Source organism: Triticum aestivum, chromosome 7A (genome assembly GCF_018294505.1).
Source record: "Triticum aestivum cultivar Chinese Spring chromosome 7A, IWGSC CS RefSeq v2.1, whole genome shotgun sequence".
Lineage (NCBI taxonomy): Eukaryota > Viridiplantae > Streptophyta > Magnoliopsida > Poales > Poaceae > Triticum > Triticum aestivum.
Genome location: NC_057812.1, coordinates 389,018,931 through 389,044,725, shown reverse-complemented (window position 1 = coordinate 389,044,725; position 25,795 = coordinate 389,018,931). Strand labels below are relative to the sequence as shown.

Below are 25,795 nucleotides of genomic sequence, written 5' to 3'. Positions count from 1 at the left end.
GTCCGACGCCACCGGACGTCCGGCGACCGGACGACCGGCCCCTTCCGGAAATCCGCAACTTCCACATCCGAGCCAGAACCAGCGGACGACCGGCTACTACCGGACGCCCGTGAGCCACCAGACGACCGGCCCCCGGCGGACGTCCGATACCTGGCTGTGTCCAGTTTCGAGCTCGAAGCCCATGTACCCCCTCCTTTCGCCCCCCATCTGCACTAAGACTATAAATAGATCTCATATTCATCCTAACTAGGGTTAGCATTGGTTTAGCTCATATTTAGAGATAGATCATTGCTCATCCACATCGGATCTACTCCACGAGAGAGACCGTGGCCCCTCTTCAGAGAAGATCCCTTTGAATTCAAGACCCCTCTAAGGGAAGATCCCCTTGTGGATTCAAGACCTCCTCACGGAGAAGACCGGCTACCTTTGTATCGTCCGTTGTTGACTTTGGATCTCGTATCTTCCTTTGTGTTCATGGATCTAGCGCATGTGTGATCATACTTGTTGGTTTGACTGTTCTCTTGTGTTCCCCTTGTGATTTTCCCCTCGTTTTCCTCCTCGTGTTCTTCGTGTTCATCGCAAGATCCGCTCCTTTCGTGAAAGATCGGCCGATTAGGGTTCCTACCCTACATCGTTTTGCAGATGCAAAGCATGAGGTGCTACTTGAGTCAGAACCTATTCTACACCTTGTCTTCTCATTGTGCAGCTACTGAAACACCTCAGATTGCAATGACAACACATGCCACTCTCTCCTCTGCTATAGGCAATCCTGTTCAAGCTGATTTGGAGAAGAATGTTGTTCAGACCCAGGACAAAGAGGTTCAAACTGCAGACAATCTCCAGCTTACTGCTGTCTTCTCTCAGGAAGGAAGAGCTGCCAGGGAGAAACACTTTTGTCCTGCTTTACCAAACTCCCAGTCTGTCTGTTCCAGTATCTTGGACTGACTTTTTCATAGCTAAATTGCTGTCATCTGAGGATTTTGTGTGGGTAAAAAATATTCTCCAATCGAAGCTTTGGCAGTTAATCCAGGAAGGCAATTCAAATGGACTGTCTTTTCAGTTTTTCTGGTCCCTCAAGGCTGCCCATCAGAAGCCCCATCAGTGTGCTCTCTGTTTTTGGCTGGACAGAATGCTACCAAGGGTTATTCCACCCCACAGGCACTTAGATCCTCTCATGTTGTGCAAGTGGAGCATTTTAGTACTTCTGTGGTGCACATCAGGAAAAGGCAACAGAAAACTCCCCTAGTGGTCTCAGAAGTTAGGAGTGCTAGACTCAAGCAACTGGCCAGGGGCTACAAGGGTAAGACATGCCTTGACAAAGATTGTCTTGCATGTGCTGCAGATGCTCCTCCACTTAACAAGAAGGTGGTCAAGAGCCTCTATGATAAATTTGGGATGGTGGAGAGCAAGCCTCCAGTGCAGAAGAAGCAGAAAACATCCAAGAAGGTTCCTAATGATGCCAAGACCAAGAAGAACCCCAAGAAGAAGGCAGTGAAGGAAAGAGGAACTGCAGCTCTAGTCAGCTTCCTTTGTTATCCTATGGCTTATTACTTAGCCTTCCAGTTATGTTCAGTTAAAGGTCTATGTGACTATGATGATTATCTGCAGTTTGTATATGTTGTTGCCTTGGCCTGGTCCCTCTCAGGTCATTGCTATGTACCCTTGTGCACCCCACTCCCTCTATTTGTTCACAATGACCAAGCAAGCTTGGAAAGTACTTAACTGGGACATAAGAGGCGTCAATTCTCCAGATAAATGGCTGCATATCCAGAATAAGATTGATGAGAGTGGTTGTTCTATGGTCTGTTTTCAGGAAATCAACAAAGAAATTATAGACATTTCCTTCATCAGAAAATTCTGCCTAGCCAGATTTGATTGCTTTGCTTATTTACCATCAGGAGGATTACTAATTGTCTGGGCCTCATCTCAATTTTCTGGAGAAGTGCTCAACGAATATGCCCTCTCAGAAATGTTTTCGAGTCGATGAGTCGACGAGTCGCTCAGGGGGGCGACTCTAGACTAGTCTAGACTCATGGTCGATGAGTCGACATGACGACGAGTCGACGTGAGTTAAGCAGCAGCCAGGGGAGGAGCACAAGTGCTCAACAGCAGCAGCAGCAGCAACAAGGGGAGGAGCACACCAGCAGCCACATCAACCAGGGGAGGAGGGGAGGAGCACAAGTGCTCAACAGCAGCAGCAGCAACAAGGGGAGGAGCACACCAGCAGCCACATCAACCAGGGGAGGAGGGGAGGAGGGGAGGAGCACACCAGCAGCCACATCAACCAGGGGAGGAGGGGAGGAGGGGAGGAGCACAACAGCAGGAGCAGCAACCAGGGGAGGGGAGGGGAGGAGAACAACAGTAGCAGGGGAGGAGGGGAGGAGCACACCATAGGAGGGGAGGAGGGGAACGACAGCAGGGGGTGTGGCGGCTGGAGAGGGTTGGATCGGGGGGAGGGGGAGGGGGTGGGGGATGATCGATCTAGGTTTCCAGGGGAGATGGGCCGGCCCATACTGTAAACAAAACATATAACAGTTGGGCTCAATTTAAGTGAGTCGCTCGACCCAGAAAGAGCGACTAGTCGTGACTAGTCGCTCGAGTCGCTCGACTCATGCCAGGAGTCGAGTCGAGAGTGTGAGTCGAACCTGGAGCAGCGACTCATCGACTAGTCGTCGACTAGTCGAACGACTCGAAAACAAAGCCTCTCAGTTGGCTTTCAATCGACCAGATGTGGCTCATGTTGGACCCTAACTAACATATATGCTCCTTGTCAAGATAATAAGAAGCTTGAATTTCTTGCATGGCTTGATGGCATTCAAATTCCTGAAGAGGCAGATTGGTTATTAGTAGGGGATTTCAATCTCATCAGAAGTTTTGATGCTAGGAAAAAACCAGGGGTAGTATCAATGAGATGCTTATGTTTAATGCAGTCATCAGTAAACTTGGCCTAGTGGACATACCTTTAACTAGTACCTTTAAAGGGTAGGAAATATACCTGGAGTAACATGCAGACTGCTCCTTTTCTTGAAAGATTGGATTGGTTCTTCACCTCACCAGCCTGGACCCTTTCCTACCCTAATACTCTGGCACTACCTCTGGCCATGACCACCTCTGATCATGTTCCCTTTGTCATCAACATACAAACCTCTATGCCCAAGAGTAATCTCTTCAGATTTGAGAATAGATGGCTGGAACATGACCAATTCCTGCCCCTGGTAGAGTCAGTTTGGACACGAAGTACACTTTGCAGATGCAGCCAAAAGACTCAATGCAAAGATGAAAATTCTCAGGAAAAATCTCAAGGTTTGGGCCAAACTTTATCCAATCTCAAGCAAGATATTTCAGATATCAATGCCCTAGTAGCAATGTTGGATGCCCTTGAAAATTACAGAGTGCTTATTGATACAGAAACGGTTCTTAGAATGGACCTTAAAGCACAGCTCCTCAGTTTATTGAAACAACAAAAGGTTCATTGGCAGAAGAGGGGTAAAATCAAATGGGTTATTCTTGGGAGTGAAAACTCACAATTTTTTCATGCCTTGGCTACCATTCAGCATAGATCTAATTGTATTGCTTCTCTCACCAATGCTGCTGGAGACACGGTAACTGATCATGAGGCCAAAGCGCAACGCTTACATGGTGCACTTTCGCGCGTGCGTCCGCGGCGTCCTCCTGCGGCAACCGTCGACCAGTACCAGTCGACTCCAGCAGCTTTCCCCCTCCCTGCGACCCGCCGGAGCAAGCGCACCGGTCGGTCGAGGCTTCAGCGGTGGGTGAAGCATGCGGTGGCCCGCCAATGGGCCACCCCTCAAGTCGCGGCGATCGAGCCCGACGAATCTCTACGGCCTGTTCGATCTGTCGACTGGCTCCGTAGAGACCGCATCCGAGTGCGGCAGCAATGACTCGGCGGCGGAAATCCTGATGGTCAATGGACCACGCAGTCCTCCTGGCTTCAATCGTGAAGACGGAGGTGACGGGAACGGCGATCCGTCGCGCGTTCACGAGGAGTACCGCCCCGAACCTCTCTCCTCACAGCAGAGGGAAGAACTTCGTCGCCGGAACATGGATGCCCTGCACACTCCTATAGTTGGAGAAACCCCCGAGGCCCAGGCCTTGGAGCAGGCGCGCTTGGCCAATCTGGCTGAGCGCAATCGACCGGAGAACCTCCAGCGCGCACTCGACGATCGCGCTCGACAACGTGCTCCTGAGTCCAGTCGGCGCCAATTTTTTCCACCTCCAACTCAGGTATACCGAACCCCGATCCAGAATCTAGCTGCTGCTGCCCGGATAGCGGAGTCGATCCAACCCTCCCAGTCAGAAGCTGGTCGAGGTCTGGTGCAGATCCGAGCCTTGCTCCGGGCAGCGGGAGAGCAGAATACAGTTGTATCTCAGTCGCGGGATAGGATCCACAGCAGATCCGTGATGGCAGATACAGTTCAGTCGGCCCATAGCCCAAGATCGCCTCCGAGGCGTGAGGGACGTGGGGATCGACGAGATCAGTACAGAAACCGAGAGCAGTATGATCGCTGAGTCGATCGTGATGATCGACGTCGAATGCCCACGCCTCCCCCGAGGAGCAGGTCGTACATGCCTCGGCAGCATGAAGACAGACGCCCTCACAGTGTTGGGCGAGGTATTCCAATCGACCCCAGGGAGCCAGGCTTTGATGCGAGATCTATTCTCGTGCAGGACTTGGTCGACAGAAACAGAGCTCACCAAGAGGGCCATGATGGAGGTCCACAAACCAGCAACAGGGTGCATGTCTCTGGTCCAGAGTGCTTCAGCAGAGCTATCAGAGCTGCGGTGATTCCCACCAACTTCAGGTTGGCGTCTGGAGTTAGTAAGTTCACCGGAGAGTCCAAGCCTGACACTTGGCTTGAAGACTACCGAGTGGTTGTCCAGATTGGCGGCATAATGATGAAGTGGCCATGAAACACCTTCCTCTGATTGTTGGAAGGCTGGAAGGCTCAGCTAGAGTATGGCTGAATCAGTTAGCGCCTGGCAGCATCTATACTTGGGAAAATCTCGCCCAAGTGTTTGTCAGAACATTCAAGGGCACTTGCAAACGACCGGCGGGTTTGACAGAGTTACAGTGTTGTGTCCAGAAGCCGAATAAAACTTTGAGGGATTATATCCAGAGATGGATCACCCTACACCACACGATAGAAGATGTGTCAGATCATCAGGCAATTTGTGCCTTTAAGGAAGGCGTCAGCTATAGGGAGTTGAATATGAAATTCGGACGGACAGGAAATATGACTCTGCCTCGGATGATGGAAATTGCCACCAAATATGCCAATGGTGAAGAAGAAGAGTGACTCCAGAGCGGCAAGCACAAAGCAGTCGTCCACGAAGCCGGAGGAGGAAACTCCAGTCGAAAATAGAAGCGCAAGGCCGAGCCAGCTGCTCCGGGTGAAGCCTTGGCTGTGGTTCAAGGAAAGTTCAAGGGGAAGCCCAAAGGGCCGTGGAACCCCAAGAAAGTAAAAGATCAAGATGAAAATGACGTGTTGGATCTGCCGTGCCATATCCACACCAAAAAAGATGAAGAAGATAATTTCATTTACCCGAAACACACCACTCGGCAGTGTCGGCTCCTAATCCAGCAGTTCCGAGAGAAACAGCCCAAGAAAAAAGAGAAGGAGGTAGACGAGGCTGAGGATGAGGAAGAGGATGACGATGGTTATCCCCACGTGAATTCCACTCTGATGATTTTTACTGACGTTGAGAGCAAAAATCGATTGAAAGTCATCAACAGGGAAGTGAACATGGTCGCTCCGGCGACACCCAGTTACTTGAAGTGGTCGCAGACTGCCATTACATTCGACCAGTCTGATCATCCAGCGCACATCGCCACCCCTGGGAGGCAAGCACTTGTGGTCGACCCGGTGGTCGAAGGCACTCAACTGACAAAGGTCCTGATGGACGGTGGCAGTGGCCTGAACATACTGTATGCAGAAACGTTGAAAGGAATGGGCATTCCGATGTCCAGACTCAGCGAAAGCCATATGAGTTTTCATGGTGTCATTCCAGGCAAGAAGGCTGCATCCCTCGGTCAGATTGCACTCGACGTGGTTTTCGGTGATTCCAAAAATTACCGTAAAGAAAAGTTGACGTTTGAAATTGTGGATTTTCAGAGTGCTTATCATGCAATTCTGGGCAGGCCAGCTTATGCACGATTTATAACTCGACTATGTTACGTGTACCTCAAAATGAAGATGCCTGGTCCCAGAGGAGTGATCACTATCTCTGGCAATCGGAAGGTGGAAGAATGCTTCCAGAAGAGCTCAAAGATCGCCGATGCCCAGATGTCCGTGGTAGAATTGCAAGAATACCAGAAAAATGCAGATCCGAGTAACTTGCTGCGAGCCAAGAAGCCAGCCACAGATTCAGCATTCCAATCGTCTGGTGAAACGAAGCCGATTCAAATTCACCCGACAGATCCCAATGCTGCTCCGACTCACATTTCGGCTTCACTCGACTCCAAATAGGAAGCGCTCATCCAGTTCCTCCGTGAGAACTGGGACATCTTTCCCAGGGAACTGGCTGAGTATCGTTTGCGAGTCGACCCGAAGGTGAAACCAGTCAAAGAACATCTTCGACGGTCCGCCGTCCAGAAAAGAAAGGCAATCGGGGAAGAGGTGGCTCGGCTTTTGGCAGTTGAGTTTATCCGAGAGATTTACCACTCCGAGTGATTAGCCAATGTTGTCATGGTCCCAAAGAAAGACGACTCACTTCGCATGTGCATCGATTTCAAGCATATCAATCGGGCCTGCCCGAAAAATCACTTTCCTCTCCCTCGCATCGACCAGATAGTCGACTCGACTGCAGGGTGCGAGCGTTTGTCCTTTTTGGACGCCTACTCCGGGTACCACCAGATCCGTCTGTATGGAGCCGACGAAATAAAGACAGCTTTTATCACCCCGTTTGGGTGCTTCTGTTACGTCACAATGCCATTCGGTTTGAAAAACGTCGGAGCCACATTCATGCGGATGATTCAGAAGTGCCTGCTCACTCAGATCAGTCGGAATATGGAAGCATACATGGATGACATTGTGGTCAAGTCACGTAAAGGTTCCGACCTACTGACTGACCTTGCTGAAACCTTTGCCAACCTCAAAAGGTATGATATCAAGCTCAATCCATCAAAGTGCACGTTTGGAGTTCCAAGCGGAAAGTTACTCGGTTTTCTTCTTTCCGAACGAGGAATCGATGCTAACCCAGAGAAAGTAGGCGATATACTTCGAATGAAGCGCCCTGTGCGTGTGCATGATGTCCAGAGGCTTACTGGTTGCTTGGCCGCCCTAAGTCGATTCATTTCTCGCCTCGGTGAAAAGGCGCTGCCTCTTTACCGACTGATGAAGAAATCAGACAAGTTCGAGTGGACCCCAGAAGCTGATGCAGCGTTTGCAGAGCTAAAAGCCCTGCTTTCCACCCAGCTGGTGCTTGCTGCTTCAATCAGCAAAGAGCATCTACTGCTTTATATAGCAGCCACTGGACAAGTCGTCAGTACAGTACTTACGGTCGAGCGGGAAGAAGGAAAAGCTTATAAGGTTCAACGCCCAGTTTATTATATTTCTGAAGTCCTGACCCCGTCAAAGCAGAGATATCCTCATTATCAGAAGCTTGTTTATGGGATTTACATGACCACGAAGAAGGTTGCACACTATTTCTCAGATCACTCTGTTACAGTCGTCAGCGACGCTCCATTGTCAGAGATTCTGCACAACAGAGATGCAACTGGTCGAGTGGCCAAATGGGCGATTGAACTCCTTCCCCTGGATATCAAGTTTGAGGCAAAGAAAGCCATCAAGTCCCAAGCAATAGCAGATTTCCTCGCCGAGTGGATCGAACAGCAACTACCGACTCAAGTTCACTCTGAGCACTGGACCATGTTCTTTGATGGATTTAAGATGCTGAACGATTCTGGTGATGGAGTAGTTCTGGTATCCCCCAAGGAGACAGACTCAGATATGTCCTCCAGATTCACTTTGATTCCTCCAACAACGAAGCAGAATATGAAGCACTCTTGTATGGGTTGCGCATGGCCATTTCACTCGGCGTCCGTCGCCTCATGGTCTATGGCGACTCAGATTTGATAGTTAATCAAGTGATGAAGGAGTGGGACATCAGAAGCCCAGCCATGACTGGTTACTGCAACACAGTGAGAAAGCTCGAAAAGAAGTTTGAGGGGTTAGAACTCCACCACATATCCCGACTGAAAAATCAAGCAGCCGACGATTTGACAAAGATAGGTTCCAAGAGAGAAGTCATCCCCAGCAATGTGTTTTTGAAACATATTCACTCGCCGACAGTTCAGGAAGATCCTTTTACTGAAGAGCCCCCGCAACCTAAGAGCGCCACAGATCCGACTGAAGTCGAGGTCCCAGCCGTGGTCGACCTGATCATGGAGGTTATGGCCATTACTCCCGACTAGACGGTGCCCTACATTGCGTACATCCTCAGGAAAGAACTCCCAAAGGATGAAGAAAAGGCTCGACAGATCGTCCGTCGATCCAAGGCCTTTACTGTGATAAGAGGACAGTTGTTCAGGGAAAGCGTGACTGGAGTCGGTCAGAAATGCATAACATCAGAAGAAGGTCGAATGATCCTCAATGACATCCACTTGGGGACCTGTGGTCATCATGCGTCCTCCCGGGCCATCGTGGCTAAAGCATACCGAGCTGGATTCTATTGGCCACGAGCAAATGAAATGGCGAAAGATATAATCGACAGATGTGAAGGCTGCCAGTTTTACTCCGACATGTCTCACAAGCCAGCGTCTGCCTTGAAGACCATCCCCCTCATCTGGCCCTTTGCTGTTTGGGGACTGAATATGGTTGGACCACTGAGAACTGGCAGGAGCGGCTTCACTCATGTGCTCGTTGCAGTCGAACAAATTTATCAAATGGATCAAAGCTAAACCTATCAAGAACCTTGATGCTAGCACCGCTGTCAGTTTTATCAGAGAATTGACGTTCAGATATGGAGTCTCACACAGCATCATCACGGCCAACGGGTCGAACTTCAACTCCGATGAATTCAGAGCTTTCTGCCCTCTCAGGGTACTCGAGTCGACTATGCTTCGGTCGCTCACCCGCAGTCGAACAGACAAGCAGAAAGAGCCAATGGCCTAATTCTCAAAGGATTGAAACCCCGACTGATGCGTGATCTCAAACACGCAGCAGACGCTTGGGTTGATGAACTTCCGTCAGTTCTGTGGGGCTTGAGGACAACTCCTAATCGGTCGACTGGACGAACTCCTTTCTTTTTGGTTTACGGAGCCGAAGCAGTTTTGCCAAGTGACCTGCTCCACAACGCACCCCGAGTCGAGCTCTTCTCCGAAGAGGAAGCAGAGCAGGCCCGGCAAGATTCAGTCGATCTCTTGGAGGAGGAAAGAGAGATGGTCTTGATCCGGTCGACCATTTACCAGCAAGATTTGCATCGATTCCATGCCAGAAATGTGAAGGGTCGAGCCTTTCAAAAGGGAGATCTGGTTCTTCGAGTTGACCAACAGAAACCACACAAGCTCGCCCCGACTTGGGAAGGTCCCTTCATCGTCACCAAAGTTCTTCACAATGGAGCATACCATCTTTACAGTATTGAGCATCAGAAAGACGAGCCACGGGCTTGGAACGCGGAGCTGCTCCGCCCCTTTTATACTTAAGCACTCGGTCGAATAAAATGTAATAAGAAACACCTTTTGTAATTTGTTTATCAAAGACAAGAGCTTATGGTCCTATCATTAGATTGTTGTGTTCTTATTTACTTCTGAAATCCCCCAGTGGGTGGCTTAGTTGCGAATCCGTTTCGCCTAAGTTCGAAAGAAAATCCTACCGAGTGGAGAGCAACCCTCCCACTTGAGAGCTTAGCTGCAGTCCAGCACTCGCCTAAGTTCTCCCACTAGGAGACTTAGCTGCAGTCCAGTACTCGCCTAAGTTTGAAAAAATCCTACCGAGTGGAGAGCAACCCTCCCGCTCGGGGGCTTAGCTGCAGTCCAGCACTCGCCTAAATTCTCTCACTAGGAGGCTTAGCTGCAGTCCAGCACTCGCCTAAGTTTGAAAAAATCCTACCGAGTGGAGAGCAATCCACCCACTCGGGGGCTTAGCTGCAGTCCAACACTCGCCTAAGTTCTCCCACTAGAAGACTTAGCTGCAGTCCAGTACTCGCCTAAGTTTGAAAAAATCTTACCGAGTGGTGAGCAACCCTCCTGCTCGGGGGCTTAGCTACAGTCCAGCACTCGCCTAAGTTCTCTCACTAGAAGGCTTAGCTGCAGTCCAGCACTCTCCTAAGTTTGAAAAATCCTACCGAGTGGGGAGCAATCCTCCCACTCGGGGGCTTAGCTGCAGTCCAGCACTCGCCTAAGTTCTCTCACTAAGAGGCTTAGCTGCAGTCCAGCACTCGCCTAAGTTTGAAAAATCTTACCGAGTGGAAAGCAATCCTCCCACTCAGGGGCTTAGCTACAGTCCAGCACTCGTCTAAGTTCTCTCACTAGGAGGCTTAGCTGCAATCCAGCACTCGCCTAAGTTTGAAAAATCGTACCGAGTGGAGAGCAATCCTCCCACTCGGGGGCTTAGCTGCAGTCCAGCACTCGCGTAAGTTTGAAAAATCCTACCGAGTGGAGAGCAATCCTCCCACTCGGGGGCTTAGCTGCAGTCCAGCACTCTCCTAAGTTCCCTCACTATCTAATCGAAAGACAGGACACATTTGCCTCTATCACGTGCATATTTACGTTCACCTGACAATCGCTTTCTTAATCTTTGGAGTTATTTGACACCGCTGGTTGCCGGTCACTACCTACTGCATGGTAAGAATTTGTAAGACTTTAATATTTGCTATATTATGAGTGTTTTACCACCTCGTCGCAATAGTTCATAGGAACATTATTTTTGGATTTTGTTTCTTATTTCTACTAATCATGACAGAATTCAGAGTCAATTTATGAGCTTTGTCGATTGTGGGAGACTTGCCACCACATAAGAAAACACAACAACCGTCACAAGAGGAGCAACGACATCAAAATGCGCATAATCAGGTTAATGTTTCCATGCCACCCTTTAATGGTCGTTTTAGGCCTCATTTATATATTGGATGAGAGTATGAAATAAATGATATATTTGTTTCACATAATATTGATGAGTGTGTAAAATTTCAAGCTGCGGTTAGTACTTTAAGTAGCTTTGCCTTAATTTGGTGGAGTGAATATTGTCGGTTAAACCCTGATTTTATACCTAATACTTGGGATGATTCAAAACTTGTCATGAGAGATAGATTCGTTGATGTTTATTATACTCGTGGCATGATTAAAAATTACAACATTTAAAACAAGGCACTAACACCGTATCAAAATATTATGATGATTTACAAACTACTTTGTTGCGCTCATTTTTAGAAGAAAGTGAAGACAATTTTATGAATAGATTTTGGGGAGGATTAAACTGTGATATTTAAGATATACTAATTCATGAAGAGTGTTATTCTATGGACCATTTGTCTTGTCTTGCTTGCAAAGCTGAACAGGAAATAAAACGACTTGTTGTCTACTAGGCAGACTATGACAACCGCATCCGTTGTTGTGAGGACTACATCACCTTCACCATGTGACACATCACCACCAAGAGTGCCTACATCATCTGAGTTGACCATAAAAGGTAATGACAAAGGTACTGATTTTCCACCTCCACATGAGTATGATGAATGCCTTGTCAATTTCAATGCACAATGTGATGACCTACCCACCACTTTGATTACACCACCTATTTTAGAGGACTACGTTGATTATTTGACTTTGCCATGTGATCAAACAAATGCAATATCAACAATGTCAAGTGCACCCATTGAATTAACTATTGATGCAAAAGAACCATGTGAATCAGGGAATAAATCAGATTTGGATCAAATACATTTGAAAATAATTGTGCCAATGTGTAATCATTTTGATATGACCCTAATCTTGGTAGAATTATGTGACCAATGACTTATTGCATGTTTGCTTATTTAAATATGTTGTAGCATGTAAATTTGATGCAAGTAAGATATATTCATCAATGTTGGGATGGTTTGATAATGAACATTGTCAATCTTTTGATATGAATAAGAGCTTCACTTATATGTGAAACTGAGTTGCAATATTTTCATGCCTTCTAATTCTTGTGATAATATTTTGGCTTTATATTTTATGAACTATGAAAGTTACTCATGTATATATATGTTATATGTAGAAAAACCAAAGGAAGTAAAAATGGATGACATGGTCCTTAGTACTTGGTAGACTATGACAATTTGATAAAAATTCTGTACACCATGATAGAAAATATACTCTTGTTCATAAGAATAAACATATTACTTTGCTTCCTATGCCTCCTGATTCCATTTTAAAAGATAATATTCATAGAGCTAGTAAAGCAAAAAAAAGGTAAAATAAGAGTGAGAATCAAACTGTGGCAAAAGAATTTGAGCATGAAGCCTAATAATAAATTATTTAGTGTTGTTTATGAAATTAAATTGAAAAGTGAATGTTTACTTGCCACCAAATCTGATATTGATGATCTAGATTTCAGCAAATCTGTTTGTTATGCGTTGTGTGCAAAGAGACATTATTTTCATTCGAGGACGTGCCTTCTTCTTTACCTCCTACAGTCACTAACATTTTGCAGGAGTTCGCTGACGTCTTTATAGAAGATGTGTCACCGGGATTACCACTTATTCGAGGGATCGAGTATCAAATTGACTTAATTTCCGGTGTTTCATTGCCATTACCACCTATTCGAGGAATTGATCACCAAATTGACTTAATTCCCGATGCTTCGCTGCCAAACCGTGTGTCATGTCGTACCAATCCAGAGGAGATTATGCGTCAAGTACAAGAGCTACTCGACAAATGTTACATACGCGAATCTCTTAGTCCTTGTGTTGTTCCTATTATACTAGTGCCAAAAAAATGGTACATCGTGTATGTATGTTGATTGTAGAGGCATTAATAATATTACTATTCGTTATCAGCATCCTATTCCTAGGCTAGATGATATATGAATTGTGTGGCTCTACAATATTCTCCAAAATTGATATGCGTAGTGGATACCATCAAATTCGCATGAAACTGGGAGTTGAATGAAAAACAGCATTTAAAACTAAGTTTGAATTATATGAGTGATTAGTCATGCCTTTTGGGTTAACTAATGCACCTAGTACTTTCATGAGATTAATGAACGAAGTTTTAAGTGCTTTTATTGGACGATTTGTGGTAGTCTATTTTAATGATATACTGATTTATAGCAGATCTTTGAAACAACATTTGAAACATTTACGTGATGTTTGCATTGCCCTACATGATGCACGTTTATCTGGTAACCTCGGGGAGTGCACCTTTTGCACGATCGAGTATCTTTTCTTGGCTATGTTGTTACTCCACAGGGAATTGAAGTTGATAAAGCCAAGATTGAAGCTATTGAAAGTTGGCCGCAGCCCAAAACAGTGACACAAGTAAAGAGTTTTCTTGGACTCGCTGGTTTTGATAGGCGTTTTGTGAGAGATTTCGGCATCATTGTTGTACCTCTCAATGAGCTTACGAAGAAGAATGTGTCTTTTGTTTGGGATACCGCACAGAAAAAAGTCTTCACAGTATTGAAAGATAAGTTGACACATGCTCCTTTACTCCAACTTCCTGATTTTAATAAGACTTGAGTTTGAATGTGATGCTAGTGGAATTGGATTAGAAGGTATGTTACTACAAGGTGGTACCACCTGTCACATACTTTTCCAAAAAATTGAGTAGGCCTAATCTAAACTATTCTACTCATAATAAAGAATTATATGCTCTTGTTCAAACTTTAGAAACATGATAACATTATTTATGGCCCAAAAATTTGTTATACATTCTGATCATAAATCTTTGAAACATATAAAAAAGGGTAAAGAAAATATTATTGATGATGCATTGTGTCGTCGTTATAATATGCTTTCACAATTTAACTTCAAAATATTTAGTTTCGAGACCATCAAAGGTCAATATGTACATGATGCTGAATTTAAAAATGTGCTACAAAATTGTAAAGGGAGAATATGAAACAAGTTTGTCCTTAATAATAGATTTGTGTTCCGTGCTAACAAGCTATTCATTCCAGCTAACTCCGTTCGTCTTTTGTTGTTGCAAAAAGCTCATGGAGAAGAATTAATGGGACACTTTGACGTCAAGAAGACGGAGAACGTACTTGCTACACATTTCTTTTGGCCAAAGATGAGACGAGATGTTGAGAGTTTTGTTGCTCGCTGCACTACATGTCAAAAAGCTAAGTCACGACTCAATCCTTATGGTTTACATATACCTTTGCCTGTACCTAGTGTTTCATGAAAGGATATATCTATGAATTTTATACTAGGATTATGTCAAACAAAGAAAGGAGGGATGGCATATTTGTCATCGTGGATAGATTTTCGAAAATGGCACATTTATGCCATGCCATAAAAGCGATGATGCTACTAATGTTGTTGATTTGTTCTTTCGTAAAATTATTCGCTTTCATGGTGTACGAAATACTATTGTTTCATATCGTGATACTAAATTTCTTAACCACTTTTGGAGATGTTTATGGACTAAGTTGAGGACTAAGGCCCTGTTTGGTTCATAAGTCCTAGGACTTTTTTAGTCCCAACTTATAAGTCTCAAGTCCCTACCTGTTTGGTTCCTGGGACTTAACATGGACTAAAAGACCATATTACAATTATAAGTCCATATAAGTTCCTCCTTGAGAGTCTTATTCCATAAGTCCCAAGTGCTCACTTTAAGTCCCTATAAATCCTTCCTGTTTGGTTTAGATGGGACTTATGGGAATTTTTTTAAGTCCCTAAATCAATAAGTTCCTGAAAACAAACACCCTTTAAACTGCTTTTTAGTACTACTTGTCACCCTCAAACTGATCGACAAACTAAAGTAGTCAATAAAACATTATTTACTAAGATTAGGGTTGTTTTAAAGAATAAAAAAATATGAGAAGAATGCTTGCCTCATATTGAATTTGTTTATAATCATTCGCTGTGTTCTAGTACTAAGATGTGCCTTTTTAAGATTGTGTATGGTTTTCTATCTCGTGCACTTATTGATTTGTTGCCTCTTCCATATTCGGAGAAGGTTAATTTTAATGCTGAACAACGTGCTGAATTGATCTTAAAATGTGTAAGTTAACTAAGAAGAACATTGTTACGGCATATCTCTCTCAAGGTAGTTTTGATGATTGATGACAACATGTTTGCGGACTAATCTTGTGCGTTGAATTATTTACAGATTCTCCCCTGGCACGAGACGCTTTCTTCCCCTCGGAGTGTATTTCAAGACGGTGTAGCTCTTTCGTTTCTTTCTCGGTGGACTAGTTGCGTAGAGGACACCGTACTATCAAGAGGGGGTCCGCTGGGGTTTTGCTTGGATGGAATCATCACGTACACATCAGCTTCTCACCCTCCGAGTTTTTCCTGTCCATTGAAGAGATCTCTCTTCTCTTCCTTGTTCTGTCTAGGTCTAAGCGGCAGTACCGTGCACTGAGAAGCCACAAGCGGCAGTACCGCTTCGCAGCGGTAGTACCGCCATGGCTCCACAGCAGTAGTACCGCTGGGGGCCTGGCACCTCCGCCTGGTCCTCAGCTTTCTTGAGAGATCCCTTCTCCCTCTCTCGCGCGCCCCAGCGGTAGTACCGCACTGCCTGCGGTACTACGGCCGAAGGGTCACAAGCGGCAGTACCGCTCCACAGCGGTACTACCGCCCTTGACCCCTCTGCCGTAGTACCGCTGGGTAGTCTGGCTCCTACCGCCTCGATTTGAGAGGTCTTTTTCTCGTGTCGGGTTTTGCGGCACTAGTCACGGGTGTAGTGGCGGTAGTACCGTTCCAGGAGCGGTAGTACCGCCCTACCACCGCGGTAGTACCGCATTTGGGTCCGTTCCCTACTAAGTCTCCTCAGCGCGGCAGTACCGCTGGTTGGCGCAGCAGTACCGTCGCCTGGCGGTAGTACCGCCCCCTCTAAGCAGTAGTACCGCCCTGTGCGGGGCTGGTTGGTGGGGGGCAACGGGATTGTTGCCCCCACTATAAAAAGGAGTCCCCTTCCTCCTTCTCACCTACCTCTTCCTCCCCCAAAGCTCCATTTATTGCTCAAGCTCCATTAAATACTCCAAGCTTCATTTCCGCCCAATCTATCTCTCTAGCCAATCAAATTTGTTGATTTGCTCGGGAGTGGTTGAGAAGGCTCCGATCTACACTTCCACCAAGGGATTTTCAATTCCCCCACTCATCCCTAGCGGATCTTGTTACTCTTGGGTGTTTGAGCACCCTAGACGGTTGAGGTCACCTCGGAGCCATATTCCATTGTGGTGAAGCTTCGTGGTTTTGTTGGGAGCCTCCGATTAAGTTGTGGAGATTGCCCCAACCTTGTTTGTAAAGGTTCGGTCGCCGCCTTTAAGGGCACCAATAGTGGAATCACGGCATCTCGCATTGTGTGAGGGCGTGAGGAGAATACGGTGGCCCTAGTGGCTTCTTGAGGAGCATTGTGCCTCCACACCGCTCCAACGGAGACGTACTTCCCCTCAAAAGGAAGGAACTTCGGTAACACATCCTTGTCTTCACCGGATCCACTCTTGGTTATCTCTTACCTTTACTTGTGCAACCTCTTTAGTGTTTCTACCCTTGCTTGCTTGTACGCTTGTTGTTATTGCATCATATAGATTGCTCACCTAGTTGCACATGTAGACAACCTACTTTGATGCAAAGTTTAATTTGGTAAAAAAAAGCTAAAAATTGGTAGTTGCCTATTCACCCCCCCCCCCCTCTAGTCAACCATATCGATCCTTTCAAACATTGAGCGTATGAATGCTAAATATAAACTCGCTGGAGATAAGGATAAAAAATATGTTGTGTTTGCACCTGTAAATCTTGTTTGGTTACATTTGTCTAAGAATAGATTTCATGATTTACACAAATCAAAGCTAATGCCACATATTGATGGTTCTTTTAAGGTGTTAAAGAAAATAAATGATAATACATATAAACTTAAGCTGCCTGTAAATTTTGGGATTAGTCTTATTTTTAACATTGCATATTTAAAACCTTATTTGGGTGAGAAAGATGAGCTTCCGTCGAGGACGACTTCATTTTAAGAAGGGAGGATGATGAGGACATCAATACCATTGTTACACCTACAGCCACTGTTGCTATACATACTGGACCAATTACTAGAGCTCACGCACGCCAATTGAATTATCAGGTACTTTCATTTTTTGGTAATAATTCTAATGTTCATGAGAATAAGATGCTGCCTGGGTACATTTATGTTGATTACTAATAAAGGGCCTAGCATGGGAGAAGAGGGATGAACACAAAAACAAGATCAAGTATGGAGATGAAGGCGTGCACGAAGGGAACCAGAACGGCATTTCTAGTGCATATTTCAACACTTTGAAGCCTCTGTGATGACATACAAAGACAGGGACGAAATATATAAGATATTCCTTCATAAATTTCGTCCATAGCTTATTTTAGGTGTTGCGCCATCTTGTTTTTGGGTCAGGCCCATGTAATTTCGAAATACAACCTCTTAGGTTGTTTCTAGAGTCCGTACGCGTGGGGAAACAGAAATAGGGTTAGTTTCAGATCCCTTCTCAAAGGAGTCACGAAATTCCGCCCTATTCCTCCGTATATACAGCCCTTAGGGCGTTGTTTAGACTTTTGGAATTTGTTTAGTTAAAAGTTAGCCATTGCAACTTCGTGTACTTCGTTTATGTCCAACGACTAGACCAAGACCGCTTCCAGATCCCCACTTTTATCAATACTTCACATATATTCGCAATATTCAAATTGCATTATCATATTCTTGCTTGTTCTTCGATTGCATGTAAGAATAGATCTTCGCGGTCAGGCTGATCATGCTTCCGGCATCGTCAATAACCTCAGGAGATTGGTTTAGCGATTGCTAAGCCGCAACGTCGTGCATGTTTGTAGTCGGATCGTCAAAATCATCTCCACCAAATCGATAGTTATCATCTCATCAAAAGATCGGGACACCCTCGCCTCTATCAGATTTGGAGAAGAATATCTCTCAAGACCTCCATATCTCCTAGAGATTGGAGAAGAACTACCCTTGTTACTTGTTATTTTCACTGGTTCTTGAATCAAAGATGCACCTTAGCCTGAGGTTTGAGGAGTACTTGGTGTGGACCTTGTCCAATAGCGTTATTCTCTTGTGTTTCCTTTGGATTTGTGCCTTGTTCTTATGCTACTTTTCAAATCCACCTCCAATTCGTGAAGAACGGGCCACCCTTGCGGTCTTGCCCCGTATCAGGAGAGATTGTGCAAGCCCTGGCAGTGGTAGGAGGGCTTGGGAGAATGTCTAGCCATTCCTGCCGTGATTGTCAGGGCAAAGTCTGCATCAAGCCCAGGTTCATGTGGCTGCCAAGCCAAGGTGGCTATAAGCTCAGATCCGTTTCCACCATCGCCAGTCTGATTTGACTGAGCCCAAGCCTATCATTCCCTTTCACAAAAGTAATTTTTATTTGAGCTCTCCTACAATCCTACATGTCATCCCACATCCAGTGACAAACTACATCTACAACTTGTGTGTATGCGTATGCGCGTGTGCATGTGAGGGAGGGGGGTGGTCAAGATAGATGCATAACCATGCGACACAATTAAGTCTATTATCCGTCCAAGCCTTTCAAAATGTACCTTCCAAGTGCTGTCCACCTCAGGAAATATGTCCGCTTCAGCCTGTCCATTTCCTAAAGGGAAAGAAATTGAAACGTTAATCAATGCAAGATAGCTGATAATATGGACAAAATATTATATAAACAAGGTGAAACTTACACAACAATTCCAAACAATACCTGATATCAAGTCCAGTGCTAACAGATCATAATCTGAGACCACACCAACCTGTTGTATGAAATAAATTGCAGCACGAGTGAATACTGTGCTTAAAAAATGTCGTATATTAACACTGCGTACAAGAACATCATGATATTAAAGCTCTATGAAAATCTACAGATTAATACCAGGGACAACATAGGTTAAGTCAATGGGATACTGGGATATACATGCTTTCAGAGTTCATGTTCATTCGACAGAACAGGAACTAAACATCCAATGGAAAAAACATTTTCCAGGTAAATGTCTCCTACTAAATATCAATATTTAGAACTATCCAGAACAAATTGCTCGAGATGGCTCCGCTCCGCGCTCCCTAGCTCTCCCCTGCCCAGCTAGCCTCCAGCACCACCGCCGGTGACCCCTCGCCGGCTGCTCCCCCAACGCACCCCCTGCCGGCTGCTCCTACTAAATATCAATATTTAGAACTATCCAGAACAAATTGCTCGAGATGGCTCCGCTCCGCGCTCCCTAGCTCTCCCCTGCCCAGCTAGCCTCCAGCACCACCGCCGGTGACCCCTCGTCGGCTGCTCCCCCAACCCACCCACCCCCCCCACCCACCCACCCTCCTCCCTCCTACTTCCCCCGCCCCTGCCCCTGCCATGGCGGACTCCGGTGCTGACCCTGTCGACCGCCGCGCGACCCTCTCCGGCGAGCGCGTGTCCTCTGGTGACCGCTGGCTCAGCTCGGAGAGCGAGTCCCCGGCGCGCTCGTACAGCGACGTCGCCCGCACTCCGCCCCCCCCCCCTCCCCCGGCCCCGCAGAGGCAAGCTCCCCCGCCCGCCAACGGTTCCATGACGGCGCGTCCCAGGCTGCCGGCCATAAACCGCCTTGGCCCCCGCTCGGAGGTGCACCGTGTCTCAAGCGGAGACATGGTCGACGAGGATGGATACCAACTGCCCCGGCGCTGGAACCGCCGTCGTCGCCAGCGATAGATGGCCACCCCCAGCCCTCCGGCGCCTCGCCGACGGAGTCCCTCGCCCGAGGAAGTTGCTGGGCTCTGCTTCCGTTGCCTAGACCACCGCCACCGCGTGCGCGACTGCACCAACGACATCCGGTGCCGCACATGCCTGCAGTCTGGCCATGACTCCCGTTCCTACGACCCGAGCCGCTGGGACAGTGCGCCGCATCGTCAACAGCACAGCAACCCGGCTGCTCCGGCGCACGCGCGGTCGTCGTCCGCGCTCGTTACGTTGCCGCGCCAGCAACCCCCGCCACGGCGCTACCGACGGCTATCCTGCACCAGCCCGAGCCCGTGCGGGTCATCATGGCGCGCACCGTCGAGATGGAGGACGCGGAGACGGTCATGTCCCGCGCGATGGTCGCATCCATCACCGGCAATCGCCCGTCTGTCTCCACCGACGAGGTTGTTGCGCTGCTCTGGGACTCATTCGACCTCGTCGACGGCGACTTCACCGTCCACCGCCACCATCCGGAGGACTTTCTGATCCTCTTCAACTCGCTGGCCCTCAAGGAGCGCCTCGCCGGCGACCACTTCATCCGCTCGCCGCGCTTTTCCCTCTCGATGCGGCCATGGTGCAAGCTCGCACATGCCGGCTGCGGCGAGTTCGAATTCCACGTCGAACTCGAGTTGCGTGGTGTCCCTGCCCAAGCTTGGCACCTCCCCACCGCCGAGCACATCCTCGGGCAAAGCTGTTGGATCGAGCACCTTCATCCCCATACCCGCTCCCGTGCCGACCTCGCCACCTTCCGGCTATCTGGGCGCACGCACGACCCCGACAAGATCCACCGCGCTGCCATTCTGGAGGTGGTCGAGCATGTGCCGGCGGCCTTAGACTCCGATGCACCAACCATATGCACCCTGACCTACCCCATCGCCATCGCGCTGGCCCGCTCCGTCAAGATCAGGGCGCCGGCGACACCCAGACCACGAGCGCGACGCCGGCGGGACCCGTGATCCCGCTCCCGACCGTGGCCCGGGACGCACGCGCCGCCGCGGACGCAAGCGCAGATGCTCGAACGCGCCCGCTCAAGGCCAGGCCGACGGCATGGCCATGGACGACCTGGGCTGGCGCGTTGCCAGACAGGCACGGGCGGATGGTCTATCCTCGTCGCCGGCGTGGCCTTCCAGCTCCGGCGCGGCACCGCTCGCGAACCCGCCGCGTACGGGCATGCTGCCCTGGCCAAGCCAGAGCGGGGGCCACCGCCCACATCACCATGCCAGAAGAGGAAAAGGCAGCGGAAAGCAAAAGCAGCAAACAGCCAAGGGCCAGCCTGGCAACGCTGACGCGGCCGCCGCAGACGCCCTGCTCAGCCCGGTCGGGACGCGTGTCGATCCTCAGCCGGCCGTGAATTCGAATCCGGTGGCCTGCAACGATCCCCATGACGATCACGTGGGCCAAAGCTCGGGTCCCCCTGACGCTTTGGCTTGTCGGGAACTGGCCCCTGTCAGCAACGCGCATGTCGCCTCGCAGGAGGGATCTGCAGCGCCAGAGACCCGATCGTGACAAAGCGAAGATACCGCCCCACCCGATCCAGAAGTGGGGCTGGATTCCGCTGACCAGTCCGCCTCCACCAACCCCACACGCGCGGCCTCGGGCGGGGAAACGCAGCTCCGCGGCGCCAACCCTCCCGCCCATGCAGACGGGCTATCTCCACCTGCTGCCGCTAGGCCGGCCCACAGCCCAGCGGGGACGGTAGTGCTCCTACAGCGGCCCGCGACTACACCACCTCCATTGCGGCCCTCTGAAGACCCGCTGTCCCCAAACGCTGGCGCCGTGGCTAACCAAGGCCCAAGTGGCCGCACGCCGAGCCGTTTCGCATCGCCACCAATTACGCTGCGGCGATCCCGGGGCCGCACCACGCCCGCGTCCTGGACCCTTGGGGAGTTCCTGGCCACCGCCACGAAGCACCTTAAACTTCGCCCCTCGTCGGGGACGGTCTGCAGCTACGACCTGCCAACCGAGCGCTCCTCCGACAGCGGAGCGACGCGCCCACGTGCAAATCCTGCGCACCCTCAGGATCATTGGAATAGACCAGAAGATTACTGCCGTAGAGATGAAGGCCTATGACGGCATGTTCGCGGCACCGCTGCCCCTGACGGTCCTCAAAGCCATCGCTAAACTGGTTGACCGTGAGATCCCAGTCTGCATGGCATCGACTGCGCACGGGAGGCACACGCTGTCGTTGCTTGCGAGGGCTAGTCCGGTCTAGGCGCGTCTACCCGTCGATCCCGCTCTCATGGATCACGGCCTTAAGATCGCTATCTGGAACGTGCGCGGCATGAACGCGCGGGCTCGCCGACACGCTATCCGTTCGCTGCCGGACACGACCGGGGCCTCCATTGTATGCATTCAGGAAACGAAAATGGAGTTGATCTACTCAGCTATTGTCCTGGATACGCTTGGTTCCGAATTCGATGACTACACATACCTCCCAGCCGATGGCACGTGGGGCAACATCTTGCTGGCGTGGAAGAGCAGGGCCCTGACCATCACGGACCCAATGTTCACCACCAACGCGATCACCGCTAAGGTGGCCACGGCCACAGGCACACCATGGTGGCTTACGGTGGTATACGGCCCCCAAGAAGATGCCGACAAGGTTGCATTCCTGCAGGAGCATCGCGACATCCGAGCCGCCTGCCCAGACCCGTGGATGGTTTGCGGCGACTTCAATCTCATCCTCCGCGACGACGACAAAAACACGGGCACCGTCAACCGGCGCATGATGGGCAAATTTCGCCGTCTCACAAATGACCTCGCGCTCAAGGAGATCTACCTCAACGGGCGGCGCTACACATGGTCCAACGAGCAAACACCGCCGACACTTGTGCAGCTCGACCGTGTTCTTTGCACCGCTGATTGGGAGGACGCGCATAGCGGATGCCACCTTCGATGTCTTGCGGCTGTGGTGTCGGACCACGCCCCGTTGCTGCTGGACTGCTCGCCCACGCCCACCTCACACCGGCGGTTCCATTTTGAGGAATACTGGCTACGCTTGGACGAATTCCATGATGTGGTGACCGCGGCCTGGGGTGCTACGCATCACGTCGATCCCTTCCACCGGCTCATGCTCCGGCTACAGGCAACGGCGGCTAGCCTCACTAGCTGGAGCTCCAGGTCTACGGGCAACATCAAGGCCAAGCTGGCGATATCACGGGAGCTCATCTCGCGCTTCGACCAAGCCCAGGAATCGCGCAACCTCTCGCCACCGGAGGCCTGGCTCCGCAAGCAGCTCAAGATATCCTACCTTGGGCTCGCATCCATGGAGCGCACGATCGCCCGCCAACGCTCCCGCATCACCAACCTCAAGGACGGCAACGCCAGCACCAGTTTTTTCCACCGGCAGTGCTCGTTCCGTCGGCAGAAGAACCACATCTACAGCCTGGCCGTGGACGACAGGGTGCTCACGGACCACACTGACATGGCCAAGGCGGCCTTCACCCATTTCGAGGCCTTGCTTGGCACGGCGACCGCCCGGGAACACTCCCTGGACCCGTCACAGCTCATCGAGCCGACCGACCTCGCCGACCTTGATGCGCCGTTCAGCGCCGAGGAGATTTGGGAGGCTGTCAAGCGCCTCCCCGCCCGCAAGGCGCCAGGCCCAGACGGGTTCACAGCAGAATTCCTACGAGCATGCTGGACAACCATCAGGCAGGATTTCCTTGACGTGTTCCAGCAACTATATGACTTGCGAGGAAGAGGGTTCTACAAGCTGAACCAAGCATTGCTGACGCTGCTGCCAAAGAAAGTCGACGCCCAGGGGCTGCTCGACTACCGTCCGATCTGCCTGATACACCTTGTGGCCAAAATCTTCGCCAAGGTGCTCTCAATCCGCCTCGGTGCCAAGCTGGAAAACCTGGTTAGCCACAACCAAAATGCTTCCATCTCGGGAAGGAGCTTGCACGACAACTATGTCCTTGTCAAGCAGTCACTCAAGCTGCTGCACCAACTGGGAGCTCCGAGAGTCATGCTCAAGCTCGACCTCACGCGCGCCTTTGATTCCCTGTCATGGCCATTCCTCTTTGAGGTTTTACGCCAATACGGATTCGGGAACAGATTCTTGGAGTGGACGGCCATCCTCCTGTCTTCTGCGAGCACGTGCATCCTCCTGAACGGCGAGCCCGGCCCCCCCATATGGCACCGGCAAGGGCTCCGGCAGGGCGACTCCATGTCCCCGCAGCTCTTCGTGCTCGCCGTCGACACCCTGGGACGGCTCCTACGACGCGCACACAGCCTGGACATCCTGCAGCCACTACACCCACGACGCCACATCCCGGCGATCTCCCTCTACGCCGACGACGTCATGGTCTTCTGCCACGCCACGATGGACGACACCACTGCGATCAGGGAGATCCTCGCCTTGTTCGGCAGGGCCTCCGGCCTGAAGGTGAACTTCACCAAGAGCTCCGCCACCATCTTGCACGGCGACCAAGCAGCCACGGAGATGATCGCGCACCTCGGCTTCCCGGTGGCGACTCTCCCCATCACCTACCTCGGCATCCCCCTGTCCACGCGCCGCCCATCTGCCGCCCAGCTACAACCCATGGTAGATGCGGTCGCCGCGCGCCTACCGACCTGGAAGGCTTGGCTGATGACTAAAACCGGGCGCCTCGCGCTGGTCAAGTCGGTCTTGTGTGCCATCCCAGTGCACCAACTGCTTGCGTTCGCGCCCCCCAAAAAAAAACCCCAAGCAGATCGAGAAGATTTAGCGCGGTTTCCTTTGGGCTGGACGTGCCACTGCCAATGGCGGACACTACCACGTGAACTGGAACAGAGTTTGCCGCCCCATCGAGCTTGGGGGCCTGGGCGTGCGAGACCTCGAGCGTGCCGGTCTCGCCATGCGACTACGCTGGTTATGGTTCTCCAGAACGGACCCGGAGCGAGCATGGCAAGGGCTAGACCTTCAATTCTCGCCCACGGAACGAGCCTTGTTCTAGGCATCCACGTTCACGGTCATTGGGAATGGGCAGACCGCCCTGCTCTGGGAGGACCGATGGATTGGTGGCCAATCCGTGCGCGAGCTCATGCCTAACCTCTACAGCTGCATCCCCAAGCGACGACGGACGACGAGAACCGTGGCGGACGGACTCAATGGCAACTCCTGGGCACGCGACATCCAAGGCAACCTCGGCCTCCATGAGATTGGTCAGTATCTACAGCTCTGGCAGATCATGCAGCGCACCGAGCTCTCCACCACACCGGACAGGTTGATCTGGAGATGGACGGTGAGCGGCACCTATTCCGCGCAGTCCTGTTACACGGCCACCTTCCATGGATCAACGGGCTGCCATTCCTGGAAGCTAATCTGGAAGTGCTGGGCGCCGCCGCGAGTCAAGTTCTTCAGCCACCTTCCATGGATCAACGGGCTGCCATTCCTGGAAGCTAATCTGGAAGTGTTGGGCGCCGCCGCGAGTCAAGTTCTTCCACTGGTTAGCCAACCAGGACCGCTGCTGGACGGCAGAGAGGTTGGCTCGCCACGGTCTCCAACATCATCCCCGCTGCCTCCTATGTGACCAGCAGCCGGAGACGATGCGACATCTGCTGCTGGAATGCCCCCTAGCCCGACAGGCATGGCACGAGAACCTGGCCTAGCTACGCATACCGGCCCCGATCCCAACACAGGAACTGTTGCTTACGGACTGGTGGAACCATGCCAAGGAAGACACGCCGCTGACCCTTCGCAAGGCCCTGAAATCTGTCGCGCTGCTCGTGCCTTGGATGGTCTGGAAGCACAGGAACAGATGCGTCTTCGACAATGCAACGCCATCCCTTAACGCGCTCCTAGATGGCATTCAGGACGAGGCCCGCTCATGGGCGGCAGCTGGGGCACCTGGCCTCCGACTTGTGCTGCCCCAAACCTGGGACGTACATTAATTCACCTGATGTAACCCGCACATCCTAGGATGTCTGTAACTGAACCACACACACCCCCCCCC

General features: G+C 50.2%; 1 protein-coding gene across 7 annotated transcripts in view; it reads right to left on the bottom strand.

Annotated features, from left to right (window-relative positions):
* Nucleotides 1-25,795, bottom strand: part of LOC123147009 (CBS domain-containing protein CBSX2, chloroplastic) — a 44,763-nt gene that overhangs the window by 9,002 nt on the left and 9,966 nt on the right. For all 7 annotated transcript variants that reach the window (XM_044566267.1, XM_044566268.1, XM_044566265.1 and 4 more), the window contains exons 4-5: nt 18,855-18,903; nt 18,697-18,749 (exon numbers count right to left, since the gene is read on the bottom strand). In XM_044566267.1, the coding sequence (XP_044422202.1) occupies nt 18,697-18,749; nt 18,855-18,903 (102 nt within the window). The remainder of the gene's footprint in view (nt 1-18,696; nt 18,750-18,854; nt 18,904-25,795) is intronic.